This window comes from Pipra filicauda, unplaced genomic scaffold (genome assembly GCF_003945595.2).
Source record: "Pipra filicauda isolate LSUMZ 115617 unplaced genomic scaffold, ASM394559v2 scaffold21_size4447388_pilon, whole genome shotgun sequence".
NCBI classification, from domain to species: Eukaryota; Metazoa; Chordata; class Aves; order Passeriformes; family Pipridae; genus Pipra; species Pipra filicauda.
The window spans coordinates 2,999,351-3,021,826 of NW_024104332.1; the positions used below are offsets into that span (position 1 = coordinate 2,999,351).

The following is a 22,476-nucleotide window of genomic DNA, read 5'->3' on the forward strand; positions in this document are numbered from 1 at the left end:
TCCCCCCACAGCCCGCTGCCACCTCAGGGACACCCAGAGCCTGCCAAGCCCTGAACCGCCTTTCCCCAGCCTGGGGAGCTGGGGAAGGCAGCTGACACAGCATTTGCTCGGACTGGGGACAACGCCGCGGCAGAGCCCGTGCCAGGGGGATGTAGCTCAGCGGGAGAGCGCTTGCTTTGCATGAAGAAGCCCTGGGATCGACCCCCAGCATCTCCATGTCCTTTTGCCTCCCCAGGGACCCCTCCCTGCTGGCTGCGGGACTGCCACCGGAACGCCCAGAACAATCCTGGGGCTGCCTGTGGGCACGGCCGGCCTGGGATTGCCTGCTGGCCCCCCAAGGCAGGCAGCGAAGAAATGCCCGTGGCCATTTCCCTCCCTGTCCTGCCCTCGTGTCCCTTCCTAGAGGGGTCGGGGTATCCCTTGGGATGAACATCCGTGCTGGGGAGACCAGAGCGGTGGGAGCCAAAAAAAGGGCTCGTCCGGGATTTGAACCCGGGACCTCTCGCACCCTAAGCGAGAATCATACCCCTAGACCAACGAGCCGGGGTGCGCGCCCGGCCCCGCCCCCCCGCTCTGGGCCCACACCCCGGATGCTTCCCAGGAAAAGGGCGCTGCGAGCACGGCGGGACGCGCGTCACGCCCGACTCCACACCGCCTGCACCCACACACGGCCCCGCAACGCTCGCCACACTCGCCAGCCCTCACACGCGCCCGCAAATCGCCCTGCCCAACAATGCTCAGCGCGCTCCCCGTCAGCGCCCTCGCACACCACCCCGCACCACGCCAGGCCCGGACACCACGGCCCGCGCACGGACGGGCCCCTGACAAACACACACGGGCCTCTGCTGCCAGCCAGCACAAACGCAGCTGCCGCGGCCCACGAGCTCGGCGAGACGGCCCGGGCCCAAGAGCGGCCGATGCTGCTGCCAAGCCCCGCCCGCTCCATCCGCCGCCAGGCCCGCCGAGGGGCTTTGGGGGAGGAAGCGCCGCCCCCGCCGCTGCTGGGGGGACATGTAGGCGCTGACGCCTCGCGCCCACCTCCGGCTGCTGCTTCAGAGGGCGGCCCCAGCAAGGGGGACCCCCCTGCTCCCGCAGAGCCACGGCCGCGCACAGCCCCGCCTGCCCCCGAGCCCCCGAAAGTCCCGGGCTGCCCAAAGGGCGACGGCTGCACCCCGGCTCGTTGGTCTAGGGGTATGATTCTCGCTTTGGGTGCGAGAGGTCCCGGGTTCAAATCCCGGACGAGCCCCTCTCTTTTGCCCGACCGCCGGCCCCCGCCTGCCAGACGCCCTACATTGCTTCCGCAGGGATGGGGGACACGCCACTGCGGGGAATCCACGCAACAAACCCACACAATCTTGCCCCTCACCACCCCACTCCCCTCACCAGCTTTTCTCTCACCTCACCCGCCTCTGCAAAACCCGCACACCACCACCTGTGCCTTTGCCCCACTTCTGCCCCCGCGGCCATCGCCATCCCTGCCGCCGGTTCTTCAGCTGCTCCCCAGGGAGGACGAGGACGAGGACGAGGAGGAGAAGGAGGAGGGCCGGGGATGCCCCGGCTGCCAGTGACTCTCCCAGGACCCTCAGGGCTGGTGGGGAGGAGTTGGCTAAAACCTGTCGCTGGGAGCAGGATAGGAAGCTGCACAGGGAATCCCTATTGGATTTCGAGTCCAACGCCTTCACCCCATCACAGCCCCAGCCCCAACCGCGTGCGGGACATGTGGCCCCCGGCCCAGCCACCCCCGCTGTCCCCGGTGTGCTCCGTTGTCCTGGCGAGCGGGAACGTGGCCGCGGCCTCCCCACACAGACGGAGGGGGCCAAAAACACCTGCGCACCCCGGCTCGTTGGTCTAGGGGTATGATTCTCGCTTAGGGTGCGAGAGGTCCCGGGTTCAAATCCCGGACGAGCCCTTCTTTTACCCACACCACCGCCCGCAACCGACCCTGACTCATGGGACACTCCAGGAGAATTAGGTGCCATCGCAGACCCACCGACCACCTCTGCCCGGGGGCTCCAGCCACAAAACCGCACCCGGGGATACTTGACAACCCTTCCCCCTCTTCTCACTCCCCCCACAGCCCGCTGCCACCTCAGGGACACCCAGAGCCTGCCAAGCCCTGAACCGCCTTTCCCCAGCCTGGGGAGCTGGGGAAGGCAGCTGACACAGCATTTGCTCGGACTGGGGACAACGCCGCGGCAGAGCCCGTGCCAGGGGGATGTAGCTCAGCGGGAGAGCGCTTGCTTTGCATGAAGAAGCCCTGGGATCGACCCCCAGCATCTCCATGTCCTTTTGCCTCCCCAGGGACCCCTCCCTGCTGGCTGCGGGACTGCCACCGGAACGCCCAGAACAATCCTGGGGCTGCCTGTGGGCACGGCCGGCCTGGGATTGCCTGCTGGCCCCCCAAGGCAGGCAGCGAAGAAATGCCCGTGGCCATTTCCCTCCCTGTCCTGCCCTCGTGTCCCTTCCTAGAGAGTGTCCCTTGGGATGAGCATCGGTGCTGAGGGGACGAGCTGGGTGGGAGGAGGGCAATAGGAGCAACAAGGAGGGCTCGTACAGGATTTGAACCCAGAACCAGGGCAACGCACTGAGGACACCCAGGATGCTGGAGTGAGCCTCCAGAGAGAGAGACGAGACTGAGGCAATCAGCTCAGGGAGTGCAAGGGGAGCTGGCACGGCTCTGCTGGGGCAAGGGGAGGGGGCAGCATGTCCCTGTAGGGCCTGGGACCCCCAAACCCAGCTGGCATTGTTTACTGTATGTGTTGGGTTCCCTGTGCCAGGGGCTTGATCAGCACTGGGGGTGCTCCCAGGAGCAGACAGATGTGAGTTTGCAGCTGGGGTAACCCCAAACCTGGGACTGCAGTCTGGGTCATGGGGTAAGGGGGCGTGGGCAGAGGGTCAGGTGTTTTTAGGGACACCCAATGACAGGCACATGGGCACCATGGCTCAGCTGGTCAAAGCGCCTGTCTAGTAAACAGGAGATCCTGGGTTCGACTCCCAGTGGTGCCTGGGCCTGGGTGGCTATTTTTCCTCCCTGTTCCAAACTGGGGGCACTCTGGGGGTCTTTGCCCTGCCCTGAGCAGTAGCGATCCCCACCCCTTTGTCCCAGGTGACCTCACTCCGGGGGTAAGAAGTTTCCTTCTGCTTCCTCTCCCTTAGAAGCTCACAGTGGAGAGATAGCTCAAACTGCCTCCAGAATCCAGGCAGTTCAGGAAATAAAAGATTCTGCCTGAACCCTCACCACCTTCCCTGTTTCTTTGCACGACTGGTGCTGAATCATGTAGGAAAAGCATCTGGACAGAGGCTGGGTGTGGGTGAGTGATGGAGAGGACTGGTGCACACACTTTTATGGCAAAAATAAATGCCATGTTGCCCTTTGCCATTGTCTGAACACAGGGGGAACATGGAGAGAGGCAAATAGGTCACAAATGCCTGCTTGCCTCCCTGTCCTGCTGTGACAGGGGCTGCCAGGGCTCCTCCTGCCTAGCCTGGCTCACCAGAGGACACCCTGAAGGGCCAGCCCCAGTTTTGCAGTCTGCAGTCAAAAAAAAGAAAAAAAAAAGCTGCCAAAAAAGACCAACACAGGGGACGAGGTGGCCGAGTGGTTAAGGCGATGGACTGCTAATCCATTGTGCTCTGCACGCGTGGGTTCGAATCCCACCCTCGTCGTGTTTCTCTGGACCCCCTTCTATCCAAAGGAAAGCTTTTTATGCACTGCCCGGTATCCTCCTGCTCTCTGTGTTTTGCTCTGCCGTGTTAAGTACACATCACATCTGCCTCTGGATTGCTGCTCCCACAGGGTGAACCTGCTCCTGGTTGCTCAGGGACCAGCGTTGCCCTCCTATGCAAGGGGCTGTGCTCTGGTGCAGCCCCCATCCCACTCCATTCCCTGAGCCCACCTGCCATCCCACCACCTTTTCTCCAGGAGGCAAAGCACCAAACTGTGGGCAGGGAAGGTTAGGACCTGGCATCCCCATCGTGCCAATGGGAGCCAAAAGCCATCCTAGATGTCTTGCTGAGCCATTGCCATGTCCCAGAGGTGCTTGTTCTGAGGATGGTGTAGCTGCCACGTGTTGGTAGCTCCCTCCTGTGTCTGCAGCAGTGCTCACGGTGTAGATTCCTGGAGAGAGAAGAAGGTGAGCTATGGCAAGATGAAGAGGAAAGAAGTAAAACCACCTCTGGGATCCCTTGCAGAGAAGGAAGCCCTGCATTTGACAGAGCGTGTCTGTGCTTCAGTGCACCTGGGGAAACACACTGTGCCAGCCTTGCCAGTGCCTTCCCTACTCCCTACTCCTTTCCACTGATGATGTGGCCAAGCAATGCCATGGCTTCAAGGTAAGGTGAGGATGCTCAGGCTTAGCTGAGCATCCTTTTTTGACCTTTGCTGTGACGACATTTCCTTTCCATGCCTTGGGGAGATGTGGAGACCAGCAGGGAGCTGCTTCCCCTCTGTCAGCTTCTCTCAAGCCAGAAACCAGGATCAGGCAGCAGGGAAACACCAGCTCCTGTTCTGCTGCTGTGAGATGCTGTGGTGCTTGGCTAGCTCTGCCACCCTGGGGAAAGAGGGATGTCCTTGCCTGGACAGCCAGGTGCCTTGCAAGGGGTATGTGGGAGATTTCCTAGGGAAAAGGCGTGGGTTTGGGTGCAGCCCTGGAGAGAGACCAACTTGCAGCTGGAGGTGGTGAAATGGGCCAGGGTGGTGGGTGCAGGCACAGCATGGGGGTTGCTGTCACAGGAAGGGATGTGGGTACTTGCAGGGCAGAGGCAGCTGGGAGAGGAGCCAAAGTGGCTGGAGGAGGACACCCTTCAGCCCTGCCCTGGCACATGCATGTCCCTGCCCTGGTGAGTGGTAACAAGTCCTCCTGAAGGGAATGTGCCAGCATTGCTGATGCTGTGGAGCATCAGCCCACCCAGGGACCCGGCAGTTATAGGGATCGTGTGGCGGCAGGAAACTGGATCATCTGCAGCCCCAGGACAACACCTGGCAGCCGGAGCCTGGCTCTCCCCAGTGGCACCGGCTGGGCTCTGCTCCCTGGGCTGCACACGGTGGCCCTGGAGTACCCTGAGTCTGCCCTGACAAGGACACAGGCAGCCAGGATGCCCTGTGCCTGGGTCTGTCTGCATCAGGATGCTGCCTCCTGGCACCGGGGTGTCCTGCTCATCCATCAGCCATCTGGGAGTGGTCCCTGCATGTCCTACTGCCAAGAAGCAAGCCCTGGGCAAGTGCCCTGGATGCAGATGTTCCTTGGAGATAGAATGCAGTGGGTCTGTTGCTACTTTAAAACGTGCCCTTGCCTTTGCCTTTCAGGAGAAATTTTGGTACAGGGGCAAGCTCCCACCCTCCAGCCAGTCTCAGAGACATCCAACCCTTGGGTTGCTGGAAATCAAAATGCAAAGTGGGGAAATTGGAGTTGCAAAGTGCTGCTGGGGCTGGTGATGGGAAGGGAAACACATGGATTATTGGTCCTGGGTCATGTTTCTCCTCGTGTCCTTATCTGCAGGGAGAGGCAGGGCTGAGGTGGCCGCACATCCTGAATCCATGCAGAAGTTAAAATGGGTCTGACGTGTTTGGTTTGGTGAAATTTCCTCAGCTTTGAGGTCCCTCCAGAGAAAGTCACATCTCAAGCAGAAAGTGCTCATTCCCTGAAATGAACAGGGGTTGAAAAAACAGTCCTTGTTTATCTCCCAAATATCTGCTCTTTCCCCTATGGTTTTCTTTTTTTCAGTCTCATTCTTTACACAAATCTGATTATTTTAAATTCCTGACATGTGCCTTTTGTTTCCTCTGTCCCCTTTTCCAGGAAGAGGACTTGTTTCAGTTCATGGATCTGCTCACATTCAGCAACATTCCCTCTCATGCCCCATTGCATTTATTCCAAGCATCACTGCATCTCTGGATGTTATTCTGGGACGTGATGTTCCACTGTGAGCAGAACCTCAAGTACTTAAACTGGATTGCAAAACGAAGACACACAGTGAGGCTGCAATTCAGAAGATCCCAGACTGTGCCTGGAAGCCTGGAAGGGAGTCACCCAGGAAGGGTTGTTTTCCTGGGATCATGAGAATGCACAGAGGCATTAAAAAAAAAAAAAAAAAAAAAAAGAGAGAGAGAGATGGAAACTGATTAGTGAAGGGAAAGAAACCTTGACTGGTAGAAGAAGGGTTTAATTCTCAGGTTGTGAGTCCAAAGTGCTCTTGTGGCATCAATTTATTATTCAAGAGTGGTGCAAGAAGCAGCAAGGTAAAGCTCAATAATAAATAAATAAACAATAAATAAACCCTCATCTTTCCCTGCTCACCAAATCACCACTTAGGAAATTATGATGAACCCACAGCCTCCCACTAGCTCCAGGAGCTGACAGATTACTTCTCTCTGAAGCATGTGTCCTCTGCTGCACCTCAGAAAAGCTGATTTCCTTTTTGCCCTTCCAGAATGATGTTAAAAACAAGCTGAGTTTGATCCCAGAACCTTAGAAAGGCTTTTTTACCCTGGCAGGCAGGGCAGGGAGGAGTCACTAGGGACCATTCAGTGTGATCAACCATGTCCAAGTCATCCTAAGAACTAAAATGACCCCCCTAAACCCCACAAGGCACATCTTTAACAGGATGCTGACAGCTCCACACATGCATAGTACATGTGTCCCAGTACTGCTAGGGTTTATTCCAGGGCAGAAGATGTTTGTGCCTTCATCTGGGCTCTGCTGGCGTGAAATGAAAAACCTTTTTCAAACTTTCCTTGCCCTTAGAGCCCAATGGCTCATCCCCCTGCTTGGGACCATGTCAGTGACTCCCTCTCTCCATCATGCAGGTGATTCATGTTTAAGTGCAGGTTGGGATGTTTGGGGCTGTTTTTAGTAGTGAACAGGCTTCCAGTATAGCAACCCGGTGTCGCAGCCTGTAATTAACCATGTCTTGATGATGTCCCTCCATCATGAAGAAGCAGAGCTGTGACCTTCTAGCATATCCAAAGAGCGGAATGGAAGGGCTCTAAGTGGATCCAGAACCATAATGATTTGCCCGCGCTGGGCTAACGCATATCCCTGTGTCTGCATCAGTACTATCCAGCACCCTCACTCCTGCAGCCCCTCAGTTTTCCTGCCATCCATGAGACTGCAGGATTTAACTCCAAATGGATGCTCCCTATGTTCAGTTTACGTCCCCAGTCTCACCTCAGGTGCACCAGGGAGCTGAATTGGTTGTGCTGCGAGGAAGATGGAGATGCACCTGCCCTAAATTCTGCTGAAACACTCTCCTGCCTGGTGGCGTAAAGACCTAAAATGTCCTTTGGCCCTAGGAAGGAAGGTAATTAATGCCTGTAGCCCAAATCATTTCAATCTTACTCAGTATTAAATGGAAGCAAAACATGACAGATGAAAGAGGGAACTGCTTAATCAGCCAGGGGAGCTTTCCAGGAGAAAACTGCTGGTTGTTGGGAAGTTTCAGGTGGAAGGTACGCACTCGCTCCCCTGGGGGGCCGGGCCACCCTATAAAACAGTGGGGACAGTGCCCAGCCCCACCACCTGCTCCCAGCTGCCACTGCTGCCATCTCCACCTGGGTAAGTTAAAACGGGCTCCATCTCCTCCACACCAAGCTCTTGCCTGGTCCTCTACAGGAGTTCAAGGTTTGTTACCTGCCTCCCCTCCACCTGCAGAGGACATCGGGGAAGGGTGTATCTCTGCCCTAAAATGAAGACTGCAAGGGGTTGTGGGATGCAGCGCTTGCAGGGTCTGCAACCACGTAGCCAGTCGCATCCTGCATGGTTTTCCTTGCTGAAGGAGAGGGAAAAAAAATAGAATAGGACATACCCAGGCTGCAAGGATTGATGTCCCCCTGTTTATGGAAGGGCATTAAAGGTCTTTTTTATTTTGGGATGGGATAGCTCAGCTCACATTGCATTGATTTAAGTGGGCTTTGCTACAACTCGATGCATCTCAGTGAGCATCTTGCTTGCTGAGGGCTCTCTGTCAGCTTGGAGCAGGAGAGGGTCTGCTCTCTGTTCTCAGCACCCGGTGCCTCCGGCTTCCCCAGATCTGCAGCTCAAACCAAACTCCTCCCATTCTCCCGAGCGGGGCGGAAGGGGGGCAGGGGGGTATGCTGGCTCCTGCCCATTTGGAAAGCCTTTCTCTGGCGTTTCTAAACCATGCAAACTCACTCTCTAGTTCACTCTCGCACACCTATAATGGGAGCCGCTGCGTGAGGGCTCAGCAGGGGCGGACCAGCCTCTGCCTTGCCTTTTACAGCCTGGCTGTGGCTTTCAGGTGCACATCCTCGCCGAGCCATGTCCTGCTACGAGCTGTGCCTGCCCTCCTCCTGCGGTCCCCGGCCACTGGCCACCAGCTGCAACCAGCCCTGCCTCCGCCGCTGCGGGGACTCCACCGCTGTCATCCAGCCGCCCACCGTCGTGGTCACCCTGCCCGGGCCCATCCTCAGCTCCTACCCGCAGAACACCGCAGTGGGCTCCACGGCGTCGGCGGCGGTCGGGAGCTACCTGCGGTGCTGCGGGATCCCCGTGTGCTCCGGCGGGGCCCGGGGGCTGGGGAAGGCGGGGTTGCTGTGCCTGGGCAGCGGGCTGTAGAGGTGTCCCCAGCGGTCACCTCCTCCTCCCGCCGGTGACAGTTGCGTGGCCGCGTCGGGAGGGACAAACGAAGCGCAAGGACCAAGGCTGGGGAAGAGGACTAAGCCCCTGGGTTTCCCAGATGCGGGGGGCACCCGCAGTTCCCCCAGGAGGAAGAGAGCCCTGCGAGCTTGTCACTCCAGACCGTGCCTCTGTATACCTTTCTCTTGCAAAGTCTTACTTTATATTTCCATGTTCTATGCAGCATTTGCTGCTGGCTGGGCATAAATGCTTCTAGCAGGCTGTAGATGGCACATAATAGTCATGAGGTGGTGGGGAGGAGGAACACCTTGTAGGGATTTGGCTTGTCCTGGAATGGGGTTTATCCATTTCTTTACTGAGCACTGGAAACACATTTCTTACACTCTAACTGATTTACTCTCCTTCCCCTTCTCATTAAAGTCATGCTACATCATAGACTGAGTCTTCTGGTGTTCCTTGTTCTGGGGTCTCAAGGGGTGACCTGCTCTGGGGGCAACTTGTTGCTGGTGGGAAGGGTTCTTTTTCGTATGAAAAGGGGGTTTCTGCTGCCCAGCTCTTCACTGTGCTGACCCAGAGTGTGTGGTTTGCTTCAACCAGCCCGAAGGCAACTTTCTCAGCCCAGAAACCTCTCCTGCCCCATGGCAAACACCTTCTTGGAGGTGGGGAATTCCTGCAGGAGCAGACTTAGTGCCTGTTTTCTTGAGGAGCTGAGAACATAAGGTTCGACATTTCAATATGTCATTTGCCCTGCATTTTGCAGTGATTTTTTTTTTTAATTTTTTTTGGCTGAGCTAAGGAGAGTGGAGGTGAGGTCTGTGAAAAAAGGTAGGAGGTGCTCCTTTGGAGCCCTGCTCACCTAATGTTTAATGGGTGACAGTGAAGAGTAAAAAAAAATTCCTAAGATATACCAGGGCAAAACCAGACTTCAAGGATTAGGCTCTTCATTCTTGCTCTTTGCCACATAGTGCCCACCCTGGATGCAGGTGCACCTTGTCCTGCAGCCCGTGACCACAGTCCTGCAGCCCGTGACCACAGTCCTGCAGCCCGTGACCAGCCCCATCAGAGAAAGAGGGGTGCCTGCCATGTGAAATGCAGTGCAGGGTTATCATCCAGGTTACCTCTGGACCCAGAATTGATGATCTTAAGGATCCTTTCCAACCTAAATGGTTCTATGAATTGGAAGCCCAAATTTGTGGAGAGCTGCGAATGAGCACTGAGGGATTAGAGGTGGTGTGGGGAAAGGCATCCTAAGATATCTCAGAGACACCAAGTGCTATGGATACTCTAACCTGTGGCAAGGAAAGATAATAATAAGGACATGAAGAAGAAGCTATAATTTCCCTATGTGCTCCAGATACAAAGGCAAGGGCAACAGCAGGACAGGGAGCTTTGCTGTGTTGATGAGTGGGGAAACATGCAGGTTCCATGCTTGGGAGCTGGTCAGTTAGAGGGGGACGAGGCTCTTCTCAAAGACTAAAACCCCAGACTTTAGTCAAGAATTGGAGAATAATTGTTTTATTGATAGGGGATGCACCTGTGTCTGGGAGAAGATGTCAGGCATTGAGTAAAGCCTCTTTTTAAGATGTCATGTATCATCAGGCAGACCTTTTTCAGCTGATGGAAGGAAGAATAGGAGTATTTGCATAAAGCTGATGAGTGTTTATAATGAGGGAATATGCCTAGCTCGAAAGCATGTTGATCTTCAAAACCCTTTGACCAAGCTCAACTGGTTTTATTGCTCGGGAGATTTTGCAGAAATGCTCCCAATTTGGAGGAAATCTGCGTGGCAATTGCTCAGCAGCCAGAGCACTGGGAGAAGGGAGGTGTGTTTTCACATTCCTTTTCCAAAGACTGCTCAGGTATTTTTATCCCAGCTCTAGAAACTGTCTGCAGAGATTGGACGCAAAAGTCTGAGAAAAAAAAAAAGAAAAGAAAAGTGCTGAAATTCCAGCAAAAGCTTTGTTGGGAAGCTGCAGGCCTCTGGGGCTTGTGGAGCTGCCTTCCACCAGCCTGCTGCATGGGACAGTCCTGGATGGAGCAGGTGGAGAGAATAATGGCATTTTTATATGGAATCATTCAGCTTTTCACTGAATGACTCCACCGGTGAGGTTACACAGATTTTAATTTTTTTTTCCTGAAAATTCAGTGTGTCTGAAAATCCACACGGGTCCTTGATTTGACTTGAAAAGTGTGATGCTTTAGTGCAGACAGTTGGGGAAGTGAGGACCTTGGTGCCCTGCAGGGCTCCCTGTCCCAGGGACTCAGTCTTCCACGGGTGCCTTGACTCCAGCTGGAAGCTGTGCCTCCTTGGCTCCCAGCTCAAGAGCCATCCTGAGTTCATTCCACCACATATCCCCCCCAGCCAGCATTTGCCCGGGGCAGGACCACACAGACCTGCTGATCAGGCCCTGAAATACAGGTTCCTGCAGCCAAAGGCCCTGGTGAGAAACAGGGAGCTACATACTGAGACTGCGATGCAAAATAATGCTTAGCGGGTGGAAGGGTGCACATGGAGAGAAACAGCTGGGTCCTGGGATTTGGTCCCAGCATTGCCTGCTTATGGCTTTCAAAAGCAGCAAAAGCAGAAGCATTTCTGAGAAGAGCCTGGAGTATAGCCCAGGTGGAACTCTCTGGCCATGCCTATTGAGTTTTATGTCTCCCGCTCACCTCGCATCTTTCCTCAATTGCTTCGTGACCTTGGAGGAGACCTTCTCCCTGTGGTCACTCAGTATCCTCTCACTCCTGGAGGATGGGTACCTCCCCATCCTGGGGATGGATGAGGTGGGAAGGAGGAGGGGAAGTCATGTTTTGAGGAGGAACAAGTGGAGAATCATAGAGTTGCTATGGAAAAGGGAAGATTGGTGTGAAGAGCAAGTGAGTGGGACCATCCGGAGTGGAGATTTTGTCAAGGGAGGTTTAAGTTGGATCTCAGGAAAAGGTTCTTCCCCCAGAGGGTGTTTGGGCACTGAACAGTCTCCCCAGGGTCACAGCCCCAAGGCTGCCAGAGCTCAAGGAGCGTTTGGACAACACTCTCAGGCACATGGTGGGATTCTATGGGTTGTCCTGTGCTGAGCCAGGAGTTGGACTTGAGGGTCCTCATGGGTCCCTTCCAACTCAGGATATTCTGTGATTCTATGGAAATCCCAGGCAGCATGGTGCTAGTGATAGGGACAGAAGAGTTGGTGGTGGCTGGGTCATTGATGGGTCATCCCAGCACATCAATCCATGGCTTCTCTGCCATCACATCCAGATGAGAAGACAAAAATTGTGTCTCACAGCAGTGGGAGAGGATGAAGAGCCAGATCCACCACCTGTGCCTTTGCTGGGTTGCAAAATGTGTATCTCAGACCAGACACTGAGCTGAGGGCAACGCTGGAAGGGCGAGTTGGCATCAACAGGCAGCATCCCTCATCCTCCTCGCTGGGGCCAGAGCACTTGGGGACACACATCCTGGAGACAGCCAGGTGAGAGACAGAGCCCCTGGAGCTGGGAGCCTGCAGGCACAGCAGGTGGAGATGGGACTTGTGTGGCCCAACCCTGGAAGTGTTCAAGGCCAGGATGGACGGGGCTTGGAGCAACTTGGCCTAGGGGAAGGTGTCCCTGTCCATGGCAGGGGGTTGGAATGAGATGGTCTTGTAGGTAGGTACCTTCTAAACCAAACCACTCTCTTTCTGTGAAAAATATCCTTCCTCACCCACCAAAGTCTTGCAATGCAATTTCCCACCAAAGCAGAGAGGACACCTGCTTTTCAGCTTTAGGAAGCTAAGAGAAAGGGGTTGTATGGCCAGGATGAGGGACATGAGGGCACCACTGAGGACATCCCACCCCAGGCCCCCACAGACTGAGCACAGGGCAGGGGCTCGCTGCCATTCCTTGGGGTGCCCTCCCTGCCGTGCCTGGAGAATCAGACAGGCAATAGCTCTGACAAGGGCTTCAGCTCTTCCCCAGGGCTGGAAATCCAATAAAGCGGGAAAATAACAGGCTGCCCACATGTGTGAGTCATGGGGGAAGAAGCAGGCAAATCAAAAGGCACTGGCATCCCAGTCTGGCCTTCCTGGTGCTCCCTGTGGGAATGGGGCTCACAAGGCTTACACCCCAGTGAGCCCGCAGCCCTGTTGGCTCCGTGTCTCACCCTGAGCCCAAATCATCAACAGACATTGCTCCCGGCTGTCCTACACCCTCTTCTCCTCCGAGCTTTTGCTGTCGATGGCAGCCCCTGGGGAGACACAGGGATAAGCGCAATGAAAGCAGAGCCCAAATCCCAACAGTTTACAGGGTCCTACGAGGGAATTTGAGTTTTAAACTCAAGAATTGTTCAATTAGACATTCCAGGGCTGCTAATTCATGTTTCCTGAGAAGTGTCTGTGCATTTCCCAAAGAGGAGAAGGGTGACGTGGCCACTGCTGTGCGAGGTGGCTGCTGTCAGTGCTGGGTGTGTGGGGCTGAAGGAGCTGGGTGTCCACGGGGGGTTACAAGACCTGGAAACCATGGGGTGCAGAGTCTCCCCTGCCCCCTTCCCCCAGCCCTCTGTGATGTGAAGGGCAGGGGGGAGGAGCAAGGCTGTGGCTGAACTATCCTCCCACATCACCTCAGTCAGCTCAGGGGGTTTGGATGGAGGGAGTCCCTGCTCTGGCACAGCCATGTGATGCAATCAGCACTGGAGGCTCGCTGCTGTCTGAAAGTCAGCTCTTCGCCCTGTTCTCCCTGTGAGAAGGGGGGTTCCCACCAGCTGGGGCTCCTGCAGCAGCTCATGTTCCCACCCCAGCACAGCTATAGGCAGCCCAACCCTCAGGAACTGTGTCCTGAAAAACTCCCTGTGTCCTGCCTTGGAGCTGAACCCCAGTCCTGCCCCCTATGGCACCTGTAGGAAGCCCAGCCCCAACACCCTGCTGATCCCCATGGTTGGCAGCTCCCAGGGACTCGTAAAAAAGAACAGATGAGGGAATTTGCCAGTAACCCAGAACTCACAGCTCCTGTCCCAAAGCCACACAGGACCATGTGGAATAGGTCTCTGAGGGGTGGTGGTAGGAGACGGGGGCACCCAAGAGCCTTCAGCCTGTGCTGAGCACCATCGGGGAATGGAGGACACAGGCTGAGGGCAGGAGGAATGGCTCTGCCCTGGCTCATGTGTCTAGGGGTATGATTCTCACTTTGGTGCAGAGGTCCCAGGGTCAGCTCCAAGATGTGCCCTTCTTTTGGGCACTGGTGCCCATGGGGCTGTGACATGAGTTGGAACAGCAGTGCACAGCATAGTGGGGTTGGTCCCACATCCCAGCTGGACACATTCCTGTGGGAAGGATGGACCCTCAAGGGCCAGTAGCAAAGTGCTGCTGGAGCAAGGGGATGTAGCTCAGCAGAAGAGCACTTGCTTTGCATGCAAGAGGCCCTGGGATCAACCCCCAGCATCTCCATGTCTTTTTGCTACCCCTAGACCCCTCCCTGCTGGCTGCAGGGCTGCCAGAGCCCCCCCAAACAGCCCTGGGGTTGCCTCCTGGCATGGCTGATGTGGAAATGCTTCCTCAAGGTGGTGGATGTGCTGTGGAAAACCTCAGCCTCAGCTATATCCCTAAATCCAAAATGTGGGGGATAGAGGGGCTGGGGATGAAAAAGGAGTGCAGTACACCAGCTTGTGGGGTGTAGGGATAGGTTTCTCATTCTTGGATGCAAGAGATCCTGAGTTCAACTCCTGGATAAGCACTCCTTTGGATACGACTCATCCTTTAGATACAACCCCTCCTTTTGAGGTTATCCCCTCCTTTGGATAAAGCCCTGGTTTTGGAGATAGCCCTTCCTTTTGGGACAACCCCTCCTTAGGGGACTCCACCCCTGCTGCTGTCCGATGACCAGTACGGGAGGACCAGCCCTCGCATCTCCAAGCTGCCCGCGAACAGCATCCCGTGGGGAGGTCATTGAGTGGATGGAATTTTTTTTTCACGGGGGGACACAACCCCTGCAGTGTCACCCAGCACGTGTCCTGTCCCAAGGCCTCACGGGAAGGGGATGTAGCTCAGTGGGAGAGCGCTTGCTTCGCATGTAAGAGGCCCTGGGTTCAATCCCCAGCATCTCCAGTTTAGGTTTTTATGTTGTTGTTTTTCGGTGTTTTTTTTTTTTTCCCCCACAGTCCCAACCCTGTTCCTCCAGGCGGCAGCGACGATAAACTCCACTTTTACATCGGGAAAAAGCTTTCCCGAAGGGGATCCCTCTGCACCACGGCAGCGCTGCCCGCCTGTGGCCGCGACGGCAAGTACGGCCCCACCCATGCTCTGCCCCCCGCCCCCCAACTGCCCCGACAGCCCTCTTTACCCACCCGGGAGGGGACCGGCCGGCCTGTGCCACTCGTGCGCCCTGTGCCAGGCAGCGTCGCCCCATCCGTGCCCCGAACCCAGTGCTGGGAGCCAAAAAGAGAAGTGCTCGTCCGGGATTTGAACCCGGGATCTCTCGCACCCTAAGCGAGAATCATACCCCTAGGCCAACGAGCCGGGGTGCGCGGGCGCGGCTGTTCCCGGGGACCCCCGAGCCGGGGGAGCCGCTCGGTGGGGCCGGCGGAGCAGACCGGGGCCGGCGGAGCAGACCGGGGCCCACCGAGCCCCACCGAGCGGCCCCCGGCTCGGGGGCTGCCCCCGGCGGCACAGCCCCGACACTTTCCCGCTCGCCAGGACAACGGGGCACACAGGGGGCAGCGGGGGTGGCCGGGATGGGGGCTGCTGTGTCCCCCCCCTTCCCCCCGGGAACGGCGAAATGGGGCTGTGATGGCCGAGGGGTGAAGGCGTTGGACTAAAAATCCAGTAGGGAATTCTCTGCGCAGGTTCGAATCCTTCTCACAGTTTTTAGCCAACGCCCTGATACTCCCCACGGTGGGGGTCCTGCGGTGCTCGCAACTTGGGTGGGAGTTCCCGGGAGGAGGGTCATTGGTAGCCAGAGCACTCCCAGCCCCATCCCGACTCCCCCTCCCCCCCTTCTCCTCCCTGGAGAGCAGCTCAAGACCCGGCAATGCCTCAGGCAGGGACTGTGATGGCAGGAGCGTGGCACAGACACACCCGGGGTTCTCCGGGTTTTGCAGACCCGGGAGAGGTGAGGAAAAAGGTAGAGGGGCAGCTTTTTCCCGGGTTGGATGGATTCCCTGGGTGGATTCCCTCCATCGCCCTGACCAACATCCTTGGGGGAGCAGTGCACCCCGGCTCGTTTGCCCTGCTCCCGGATGTGTTTTTGGGCACCAGCCACCCTCCTCCTTCCCAGCGATATTCATCCTGAGCCACGTGGGAAAGCAAAAGAGAGACCTCCCTTGCCCTGCAAAGCCCTCTTGCCAGACGGAGGAGGGAAAGAGCCATGGGAATTTCTACACAGCTTTGGGGTGCCAGGAGGTAGCCCCAGAAGTGTTCTGGCGATCTCTGGCAGCACCGCAGCCAGCGGAGAGGGCGATGTGGGGAGGCAAAAGGACATGGAGATGCTGGGGGTTGATCCCAGGGCCTCTTGCATGCAAAGCAAGCGCTCTCCCGCTGAGCTACATCCCCCTGGCACGGGCTCTGCCGCGGCGTTGTCCCCAGTCCGAGCAAATGCTGTGTCAGCTGCCTTCCCCAGCTCCCCTGGCTGGGGAAAGGCGGTTCAGGGCTTGGCAGGCTCTGGGTGTCCCTGAGGTGGCAGCGGGCTGTGGAGGGAGTGAGAAGAGGGGGAAGGGTTGTCAAGTATCCCCGGGTGCGGTTTTGTGGCTGGAGCCCCCGGGCAGAGGTGGTCGGTGGGTCTGCGATGGCACCTAATTCTCCTGGAGTGTCCCATGAGTCAGGGTCGGTTGCGGGCGGTGGTGTGGGTAAAAGAAGGGCTCGTCCGGGATTTGAACCCGGGACCTCTCGCACCCTAAGCGAGAATCATACCCCTAGACCAACGAGCCGGGGTGCGCAGGTGTTTTTGGCCCCCTCCGTCTGTGTGGGGAGACCGCGGCCACGTCCCCGCTCGCCAGGACAACGGAGCACACCGGGGGTGGCTGGGCCGGGGGCCACATGTCCCGCACGCGGTTGGGGCTGGGGCTGTGATGGGGTGAAGGCGTTGGACTCGAAATCCAATAGGGATTCCCTGTGCAGCTTCCTATCCTGCTCCCAGCGACAGGTTTTAGCCAACTCCTCCCCACCAGCCCTGAGGGTCCTGGGAGAGTCACTGGCAGCCGGGGCATCCCCGGCCCTCCTCCTTCTCCTCCTCGTCCTCGTCCTCGTCCTCCCTGGGGAGCAGCTGAAGAACCGGCGGCAGGGATGGCGATGGCCGCGGGGGCAGAAGTGGGGCAAAGGCACAGGTGGTGGTGTGCGGGTTTTGCAGAGGCGGGTGAGGTGAGAGAAAAGCTGGTGAGGGGAGTGGGGTGGTGAGGGGCAAGATTGTGTGGGTTTGTTGCGTGGATTCCCCGCAGTGGCGTGTCCCCCATCCCTGCGGAAGCAATGTAGGGCGTCTGGCAGGCGGGGGCCGGCGGTCGGGCAAAAGAGAGGGGCTCGTCCGGGATTTGAACCCGGGACCTCTCGCACCCAAAGCGAGAATCATACCCCTAGACCAACGAGCCGGGGTGCAGCCGTCGCCCTTTGGGCAGCCCGGGACTTTCGGGGGCTCGGGGGCAGGCGGGGCTGTGCGCGGCCGTGGCTCTGCGGGAGCAGGGGGGTCCCCCTTGCTGGGGCCGCCCTCTGAAGCAGCAGCCGGAGGTGGGCGCGAGGCGTCAGCGCCTACATGTCCCCCCAGCAGCGGCGGGGGCGGCGCTTCCTCCCCCAAAGCCCCTCGGCGGGCCTGGCGGCGGATGGAGCGGGCGGGGCTTGGCAGCAGCATCGGCCGCTCTTGGGCCCGGGCCGTCTCGCCGAGCTCGTGGGCCGCGGCAGCTGCGTTTGTGCTGGCTGGCAGCAGAGGCCCGTGTGTGTTTGTCAGGGGCCCGTCCGTGCGCGGGCCGTGGTGTCCGGGCCTGGCGTGGTGCGGGGTGGTGTGCGAGGGCGCTGGCGGGGAGCGCGCTGAGCATTGTTGGGCAGGGCGATTTGCGGGCGCGTGTGAGGGCTGGCGAGTGTGGCGAGCGTTGCGGGGCCGTGTGTGGGTGCAGGCGGTGTGGAGTCGGGCGTGACGCGCGTCCCGCCGTGCTCGCAGCGCCCTTTTCCTGGGAAGCATCCGGGGTGTGGGCCCAGAGCGGGGGGGCGGGGTCGGGCGCGCACCCCGGCTCGTTGGTCTAGGGGTATGATTCTCGCTTAGGGTGCGAGAGGTCCCGGGTTCAAATCCCGGACGAGCCCTTTTTTTGGCTCCCACCGCTCTGGTCTCCCCAGCACGGATGTTCATCCCAAGGGATACCCCGACCCCTCTAGGAAGGGACACCAGGGCAGGACAGGGAGGGAAATGGCCACGGGCATTTCCTCGCTGCCTGCCTTGGGGGGCCAGCAGGCGATCCCAGGCCGGCCGTGCCCACAGGCAGCCCTAGGATTGTTCTGGGCGTTCTGGTGGCAGCCCCGCAGCCAGCAGGGAGGGGTCCCTGGGGAGGCAAAAGGACATGGAGATGCTCGGGGTTGATCCCAGGGCCTCTTGCATGCAAAGCAGGCACTCTGCCGCTGAGCTACATCCCCCCTGTGCAAGGGCTGATTGAGTCCCCTCACCCCCACTGCTGCCCCTGCTCTGCCCTCAGGGCTCCAAACCAGACAGTCACAGCCTGCACTCCACCATCCCCATTGCTGCTTCTAAGGGGCTCCATCCTATTTTTGGGATGTGGCCATGCAAAATAGTCTGCCCATGCTCACTTTACCAGGCTCTGTTTCCCCCTCACCGCCCTGGTCCTGGTCTCATCCTGCGGTCGGGGACCACTTGTGCCACCCAAGGCAGACGGGTGCCCAAAAGAAGGGCTCGTCCGGGAGTTGAACCCGGGACCTCTCGCACCCGAAGCGAGAATCATACCCCTAGACCAACGAGCCGAGTTGCTGTAGGATGGCAGGAACCCCATCCTTCACTCACAGAACTCACAGAACTCAGAACTTTGTGGGGTGGGGTGGGACCTGTGGCAACTCAATTTGTCCTGATGGATGGTCACAGCTGGGAGGTCACCCTTGCTCTTCCCTGGCTGTGGGCATGTCACCTGTGCATGGCCATGGGCTGTACCTGCCCTGACTCTAAAATGAGGCTAAGAGGAGCACAGAGGGCAGCAGGACCCCCAAGTTTAGGGGTGTCCAGGCAGGGGATGTAGCTCAGCGGGAGAGCGCTTGCTTCGCATGTAAGAGGCCCTGGGTTCAACCCCCAGCATCTCCAGCTTTTTTTTTCCGTCCACAAACCCACCTCCTCCACAGGCCAGTGATGAAAAAGTCATGTCTACCTCTGGGAGGTCTCCCCAAAGGTGGGAGATGCTCCTGCACCCAGCACCATGGCAGAGCTGTCCACTGAGGCTGTAGTGGCAGCAGGGCCCCCCTACATTGCCGTTCCCCCGCTGCCCCAACAGCTCCTTCCCCACCCAGGAGGGAACCAGCCCTAGCCATGGCTGATCTGTATCTCTGCCCAAGCAGGGGGGGGCTGCTCGTGCCCTCTGTGCCAGGCAGCAGTGCCTCAACCCCACAGAGGCCATGCCGGGCAGTGGGTGCCCAAAAGGAGGTGTCAGCCAGGAGTTGAGCCCAAGGTCCACAGCCAGCCAGTGCAGCGCTGCCCTTTCCCTGCCCCTCACTCTCCAACAATGCTGCTGGGATGGGGTTACCCAGACCCCCACCCCATCCAGGCCTGCGTAAAACCAACCGCTGTGAGCAGGATTCGAACCTGCGCAGGGAATCCCTATTGGATTTCAAGTCCAACGCCTTCACCCCTCGGCCATCACAGCCACAGCTGACCCCCTGTGTGGTAAGGACAGCCAGGGACACCCCACTTTGCCCTGGGCTCTGCCTCCAGGGAGAGAATATTCCCCAGCCTGCTGTCACGGCTCTGCTCAGCCCCAGTACCCACACCTGCCAGGGCTGGGAAAAGGGAACATCCAGGGATATTTAGTGATGGCTGGAAAAATTCCAGGTTACCTTACCACAAGACGGGCACTGCAGGGAAGTATCCTCCAAGGATGCCCAGGGCTACAGTAGGTCTTGGAGGGAAAAAAACGTGGAGATGCTGGGGGTCGATCCCAGGGCCTCTTGCATGCAAAGCAAGTGCTCTCCCGCTGAGCTACATCCCCCTGTGCAAGGGCAGGGGAGGGAGGGTTGGTGAAGTCCCTGCACCCCCACTGCTCCCCACTGCTCACCCTGCTCTGCCCTCAGGGCCATCACCCTTGGGACACACACTGCCAGCCTTGGGGGCCCATCCTGCTCACAGGAATGCATCCAGCCAGGAAGGGGCACCCACCCCTCTGTGCCAGGGCCCTGGTTATGCCACGGTCCCACATGCCAGCCAAAGAAGGTGGATGCCCAAAAGGAAAGCCCGTCCAGGAGTTAAACCCCTCACAGCCTAAGTGAGGATCATACCCCTAGACCAACAAGCTAGGGTGCTGCACCCCACTGCACCCCCACATCTGTGCCCCACAATTTTGGGGGTCATCGAGGGTGGCTGGTGCTGCCTTTTGCCCCTGGCACAGCCTAGAACAGGGAAATCCATCTTAGTGTGCCCAGGATATGTGGCCAGTGTTTAGAGGTGTCCACGGTGGCATAAATTCCCTGGACCCAGTGGACACAGGGGCAGGTGGACCACAGGACCAGTGGGGACTCCTGGGCACCATCCTGCTTAGGTACAGGGGGATGTAGCTCAGCGGGAGAGCGCTTGCTTTGCATGCAAGAGGCCCTGGGATCAACCCCCAGCATCTCCATATCCTTTTGCCTCCCCAGGGACCCCTCGCTGCTGGCTGTGGGGCTGGTAAAGCCACCCAGACCCCCCATAAAAGCCCAGGGGCTGCCTGTGGGCACAGCTGGCACAGGAGTGGAGGGACAGCAGTGGTGCATAGTGGGTGCCCACACCCCATGCCAGACCCCAAGCTGCCCTGCTCATCCTGGCCAGCTCCAAGCTGCAGTGACTGGGGGGGAAACAAGGGGACGACCCCAAAGAGCTCTGCACCCCCAGAGAAAAATAAGACAGGCTCTGCCCAAAGGGAGGACTTCTCTGGGAGTTGGATCCTGGACTTCTCACATCTAAAGGTGGAACCACAGCCCCAAGCCTGCATGGGGCTTCCCAGCACTCCCTCATGGCCCATGGGCTTGGTGTGGGTCCCAGCTGGCCCATGGGCAAAAGTAGATAAACCCACCCCGACAACCTGGGTGTCTGTGGTCCCCACCCTCTGGGACAGGATTCTCCTTGGCCCCAGGTCAAGTGGCCCATGTCTCCCTGCCCTACAATGCCTCATTTTCTCCGGTGCAGGAGCCACTTCCTGGGAAGAGTGTGAGGGACAGGGCTGGGGCCTGCCCTAAATCCCACCGCGGTGAACTCCTGTAGGGGCAGCTAAAACCTTGTCGCTGTGAGCAGGATTCGAACCTGCGCGGGGACTCCCCCATTGGATTTCGAGTCCAACGCCTTCACCCCTCGGCCATCACAGCCCCATTTTGCCACTCCCGGGGTGGGGGGAGACAGCAGCCCCCGGCCCGGGGGTCCCTGCATGGGCTCAGCTGGTCAAAGTGCCTGTCTAGTGAACAGGAGATCCTGGGTCTGACTCCCAGTGGTGCCTGGGTGCTGAGGGGGAGATGCTTTTCCTCCCTGCCCCAAGCTGGGGGGCACTGCTGGGGCCATTCTTCCCTGCTGCCCCTATTTGTCCCCCTCACAATGACAGCACTGCCCCAGAGCGGTTTGGGTGAACACTTTTACCTGGAGAGCCTCTACCGACAAGGGAATGGAGGTGAGGGGTGAACTTCCCATGGGAGCAGGGTCCTTGGACACACACTGACTGTGGCCACCAGTGCAGAGGCTGCACTTTGAAGTTGGCACCACTGGTGTAGGAGCCCTTGGGGCACATGTCCAGCCACAGTTATGATGAACAAGCAGGTTCACCAACAACTCCGATGGGAAGAACACTTCCATATCTTCTCTGACTGCAGTCCCCAGAGAGTTCAAGGCATGCGTTCACGGTTTCATGCCTCCTTTGTCCCAGTTTGCTTTCCGGTTGCTCCCTCCTTTTGGGAAGGTTATCACCTTACTACTCAACAACCACTTTCTGCATTAATCACTCCTTTAAAGATTTCAGAGTGTTTTCTTTCCTGTGCCTCCTGGATAAGAGGCTCCCAGCCACTCCACACCAGGACCTCGGCTGCCCCTCTTTGATGCTACCTCAGTTTCTCCTGCCATCATCACCCCCCTTTCCAAAACACGGCGCTGCTGCAGGGCACCACCGACCTCATGCCCCTTGGGCAGGATGCAATGCGGTGTCCCCCTCCGTGTCCTCGGCGGTGTCCCCAGTGCCCCCCATGGCGGCAGCAAAAGTGCGACGAGGGTGGGATTCGAACCCACGCGTGCAGAGCACAATGGATTAGCAGTCCATCGCCTTAACCACTCGGCCACCTCGTCCCGCCGCGGGGCCCTGTCGCCCCCTGCCGGCCTGACGCCGCCGCCGCAGTATCCCCTCCCCTCCTTGCCGCCCCGCCTCCCGGAAGCCCCAGCGGGGCGGCCTCCACCGCCGCCCTCTTAGCGCAGCCGGCAGCGCGTCAGTCTCATAATCTGAAGGTCCTGAGTTCGAGCCTCAGAGAGGGCAATGCCTTTTTTTTTTTTGCCGCACCCCGGCCTCCCCCCCTCTCTTCTCGCCGACATTTTGCGGCCACGCTCAGCCCCGTGAGGGTCCGCCGGTCCGGTCCGGTCCGGTCCGTCACGGGCGGTGGCCTGGCCCTTACGGGCGCGCGGCAGGACGAGGTGGCCGAGTGGTTAAGGCGATGGACTGCTAATCCATTGTGCTCTGCACGCGTGGGTTCGAATCCCACCCTCGTCGTGCTTTTGCTGCCGCATAACC

General features: G+C 58.4%; 1 protein-coding gene and 22 non-coding genes across 23 annotated transcripts; 13 read left to right on the forward strand and 10 right to left on the reverse strand.

Annotated features, from left to right (window-relative positions):
* Positions 1-471: 471 nt before the first annotated feature.
* TRNAP-AGG lies at positions 472-543 on the reverse strand. The gene has a single exon. It is a non-coding gene; the product is annotated as a tRNA-Pro (tRNA).
* Positions 544-1,174: 631 nt separating this feature from the next.
* Positions 1,175-1,246, forward strand: TRNAP-UGG. The gene has a single exon. It is a non-coding gene; the product is annotated as a tRNA-Pro (tRNA).
* A 591-nt stretch (positions 1,247-1,837) lies between these two features.
* On the forward strand, positions 1,838-1,909 carry TRNAP-AGG. Its single transcript has one exon. It is a non-coding gene; the product is annotated as a tRNA-Pro (tRNA).
* Positions 1,910-2,932: 1,023 nt separating this feature from the next.
* On the forward strand, positions 2,933-3,006 carry TRNAT-AGU. Its single transcript has one exon. It is a non-coding gene; the product is annotated as a tRNA-Thr (tRNA).
* A 578-nt stretch (positions 3,007-3,584) lies between these two features.
* TRNAS-GCU lies at positions 3,585-3,666 on the forward strand. Its single transcript has one exon. It is a non-coding gene; the product is annotated as a tRNA-Ser (tRNA).
* Positions 3,667-8,253: 4,587 nt separating this feature from the next.
* LOC114004239 (beta-keratin-related protein-like) lies at positions 8,254-8,573 on the forward strand. Its single transcript, XM_027752058.2, has one exon. It carries the CDS (start codon positions 8,277-8,279, stop codon positions 8,571-8,573), a length of 297 nt encoding a protein of 98 aa, XP_027607859.1. The 5' UTR covers positions 8,254-8,276.
* A 5,360-nt stretch (positions 8,574-13,933) lies between these two features.
* On the forward strand, positions 13,934-14,005 carry TRNAA-UGC. Its single transcript has one exon. It is a non-coding gene; the product is annotated as a tRNA-Ala (tRNA).
* A 585-nt stretch (positions 14,006-14,590) lies between these two features.
* Positions 14,591-14,662, forward strand: TRNAA-CGC. The gene has a single exon. It is a non-coding gene; the product is annotated as a tRNA-Ala (tRNA).
* A 338-nt stretch (positions 14,663-15,000) lies between these two features.
* TRNAP-AGG lies at positions 15,001-15,073 on the reverse strand. Its single transcript has one exon. It is a non-coding gene; the product is annotated as a tRNA-Pro (tRNA).
* A 264-nt stretch (positions 15,074-15,337) lies between these two features.
* Positions 15,338-15,420, forward strand: TRNAF-AAA. Its single transcript has one exon. It is a non-coding gene; the product is annotated as a tRNA-Phe (tRNA).
* Positions 15,421-16,033: 613 nt separating this feature from the next.
* On the reverse strand, positions 16,034-16,105 carry TRNAA-UGC. Its single transcript has one exon. It is a non-coding gene; the product is annotated as a tRNA-Ala (tRNA).
* Positions 16,106-16,407: 302 nt separating this feature from the next.
* Positions 16,408-16,479, reverse strand: TRNAP-AGG. The gene has a single exon. It is a non-coding gene; the product is annotated as a tRNA-Pro (tRNA).
* Positions 16,480-17,061: 582 nt separating this feature from the next.
* Positions 17,062-17,133, reverse strand: TRNAP-UGG. The gene has a single exon. It is a non-coding gene; the product is annotated as a tRNA-Pro (tRNA).
* A 631-nt stretch (positions 17,134-17,764) lies between these two features.
* Positions 17,765-17,836, forward strand: TRNAP-AGG. The gene has a single exon. It is a non-coding gene; the product is annotated as a tRNA-Pro (tRNA).
* A 597-nt stretch (positions 17,837-18,433) lies between these two features.
* On the reverse strand, positions 18,434-18,505 carry TRNAP-CGG. Its single transcript has one exon. It is a non-coding gene; the product is annotated as a tRNA-Pro (tRNA).
* A 259-nt stretch (positions 18,506-18,764) lies between these two features.
* Positions 18,765-18,836, forward strand: TRNAA-CGC. Its single transcript has one exon. It is a non-coding gene; the product is annotated as a tRNA-Ala (tRNA).
* A 474-nt stretch (positions 18,837-19,310) lies between these two features.
* On the reverse strand, positions 19,311-19,392 carry TRNAS-UGA. Its single transcript has one exon. It is a non-coding gene; the product is annotated as a tRNA-Ser (tRNA).
* A 270-nt stretch (positions 19,393-19,662) lies between these two features.
* Positions 19,663-19,734, reverse strand: TRNAA-UGC. Its single transcript has one exon. It is a non-coding gene; the product is annotated as a tRNA-Ala (tRNA).
* A 552-nt stretch (positions 19,735-20,286) lies between these two features.
* TRNAA-UGC lies at positions 20,287-20,358 on the forward strand. The gene has a single exon. It is a non-coding gene; the product is annotated as a tRNA-Ala (tRNA).
* A 638-nt stretch (positions 20,359-20,996) lies between these two features.
* On the reverse strand, positions 20,997-21,079 carry TRNAS-CGA. Its single transcript has one exon. It is a non-coding gene; the product is annotated as a tRNA-Ser (tRNA).
* Positions 21,080-21,958: 879 nt separating this feature from the next.
* TRNAS-GCU lies at positions 21,959-22,040 on the reverse strand. Its single transcript has one exon. It is a non-coding gene; the product is annotated as a tRNA-Ser (tRNA).
* Positions 22,041-22,151: 111 nt separating this feature from the next.
* TRNAM-CAU lies at positions 22,152-22,224 on the forward strand. Its single transcript has one exon. It is a non-coding gene; the product is annotated as a tRNA-Met (tRNA).
* Positions 22,225-22,373: 149 nt separating this feature from the next.
* TRNAS-GCU lies at positions 22,374-22,455 on the forward strand. The gene has a single exon. It is a non-coding gene; the product is annotated as a tRNA-Ser (tRNA).
* Positions 22,456-22,476: the final 21 nt, after the last annotated feature.

Excerpts from the sequence above, each read along its gene's own strand:
- LOC114004239 (XM_027752058.2), top strand. The coding sequence starts at position 8,277 with ATGTCCTGCTACGAGCTGTGCCTGCCCTCCTCCTGCGGTCCCCGGCCA.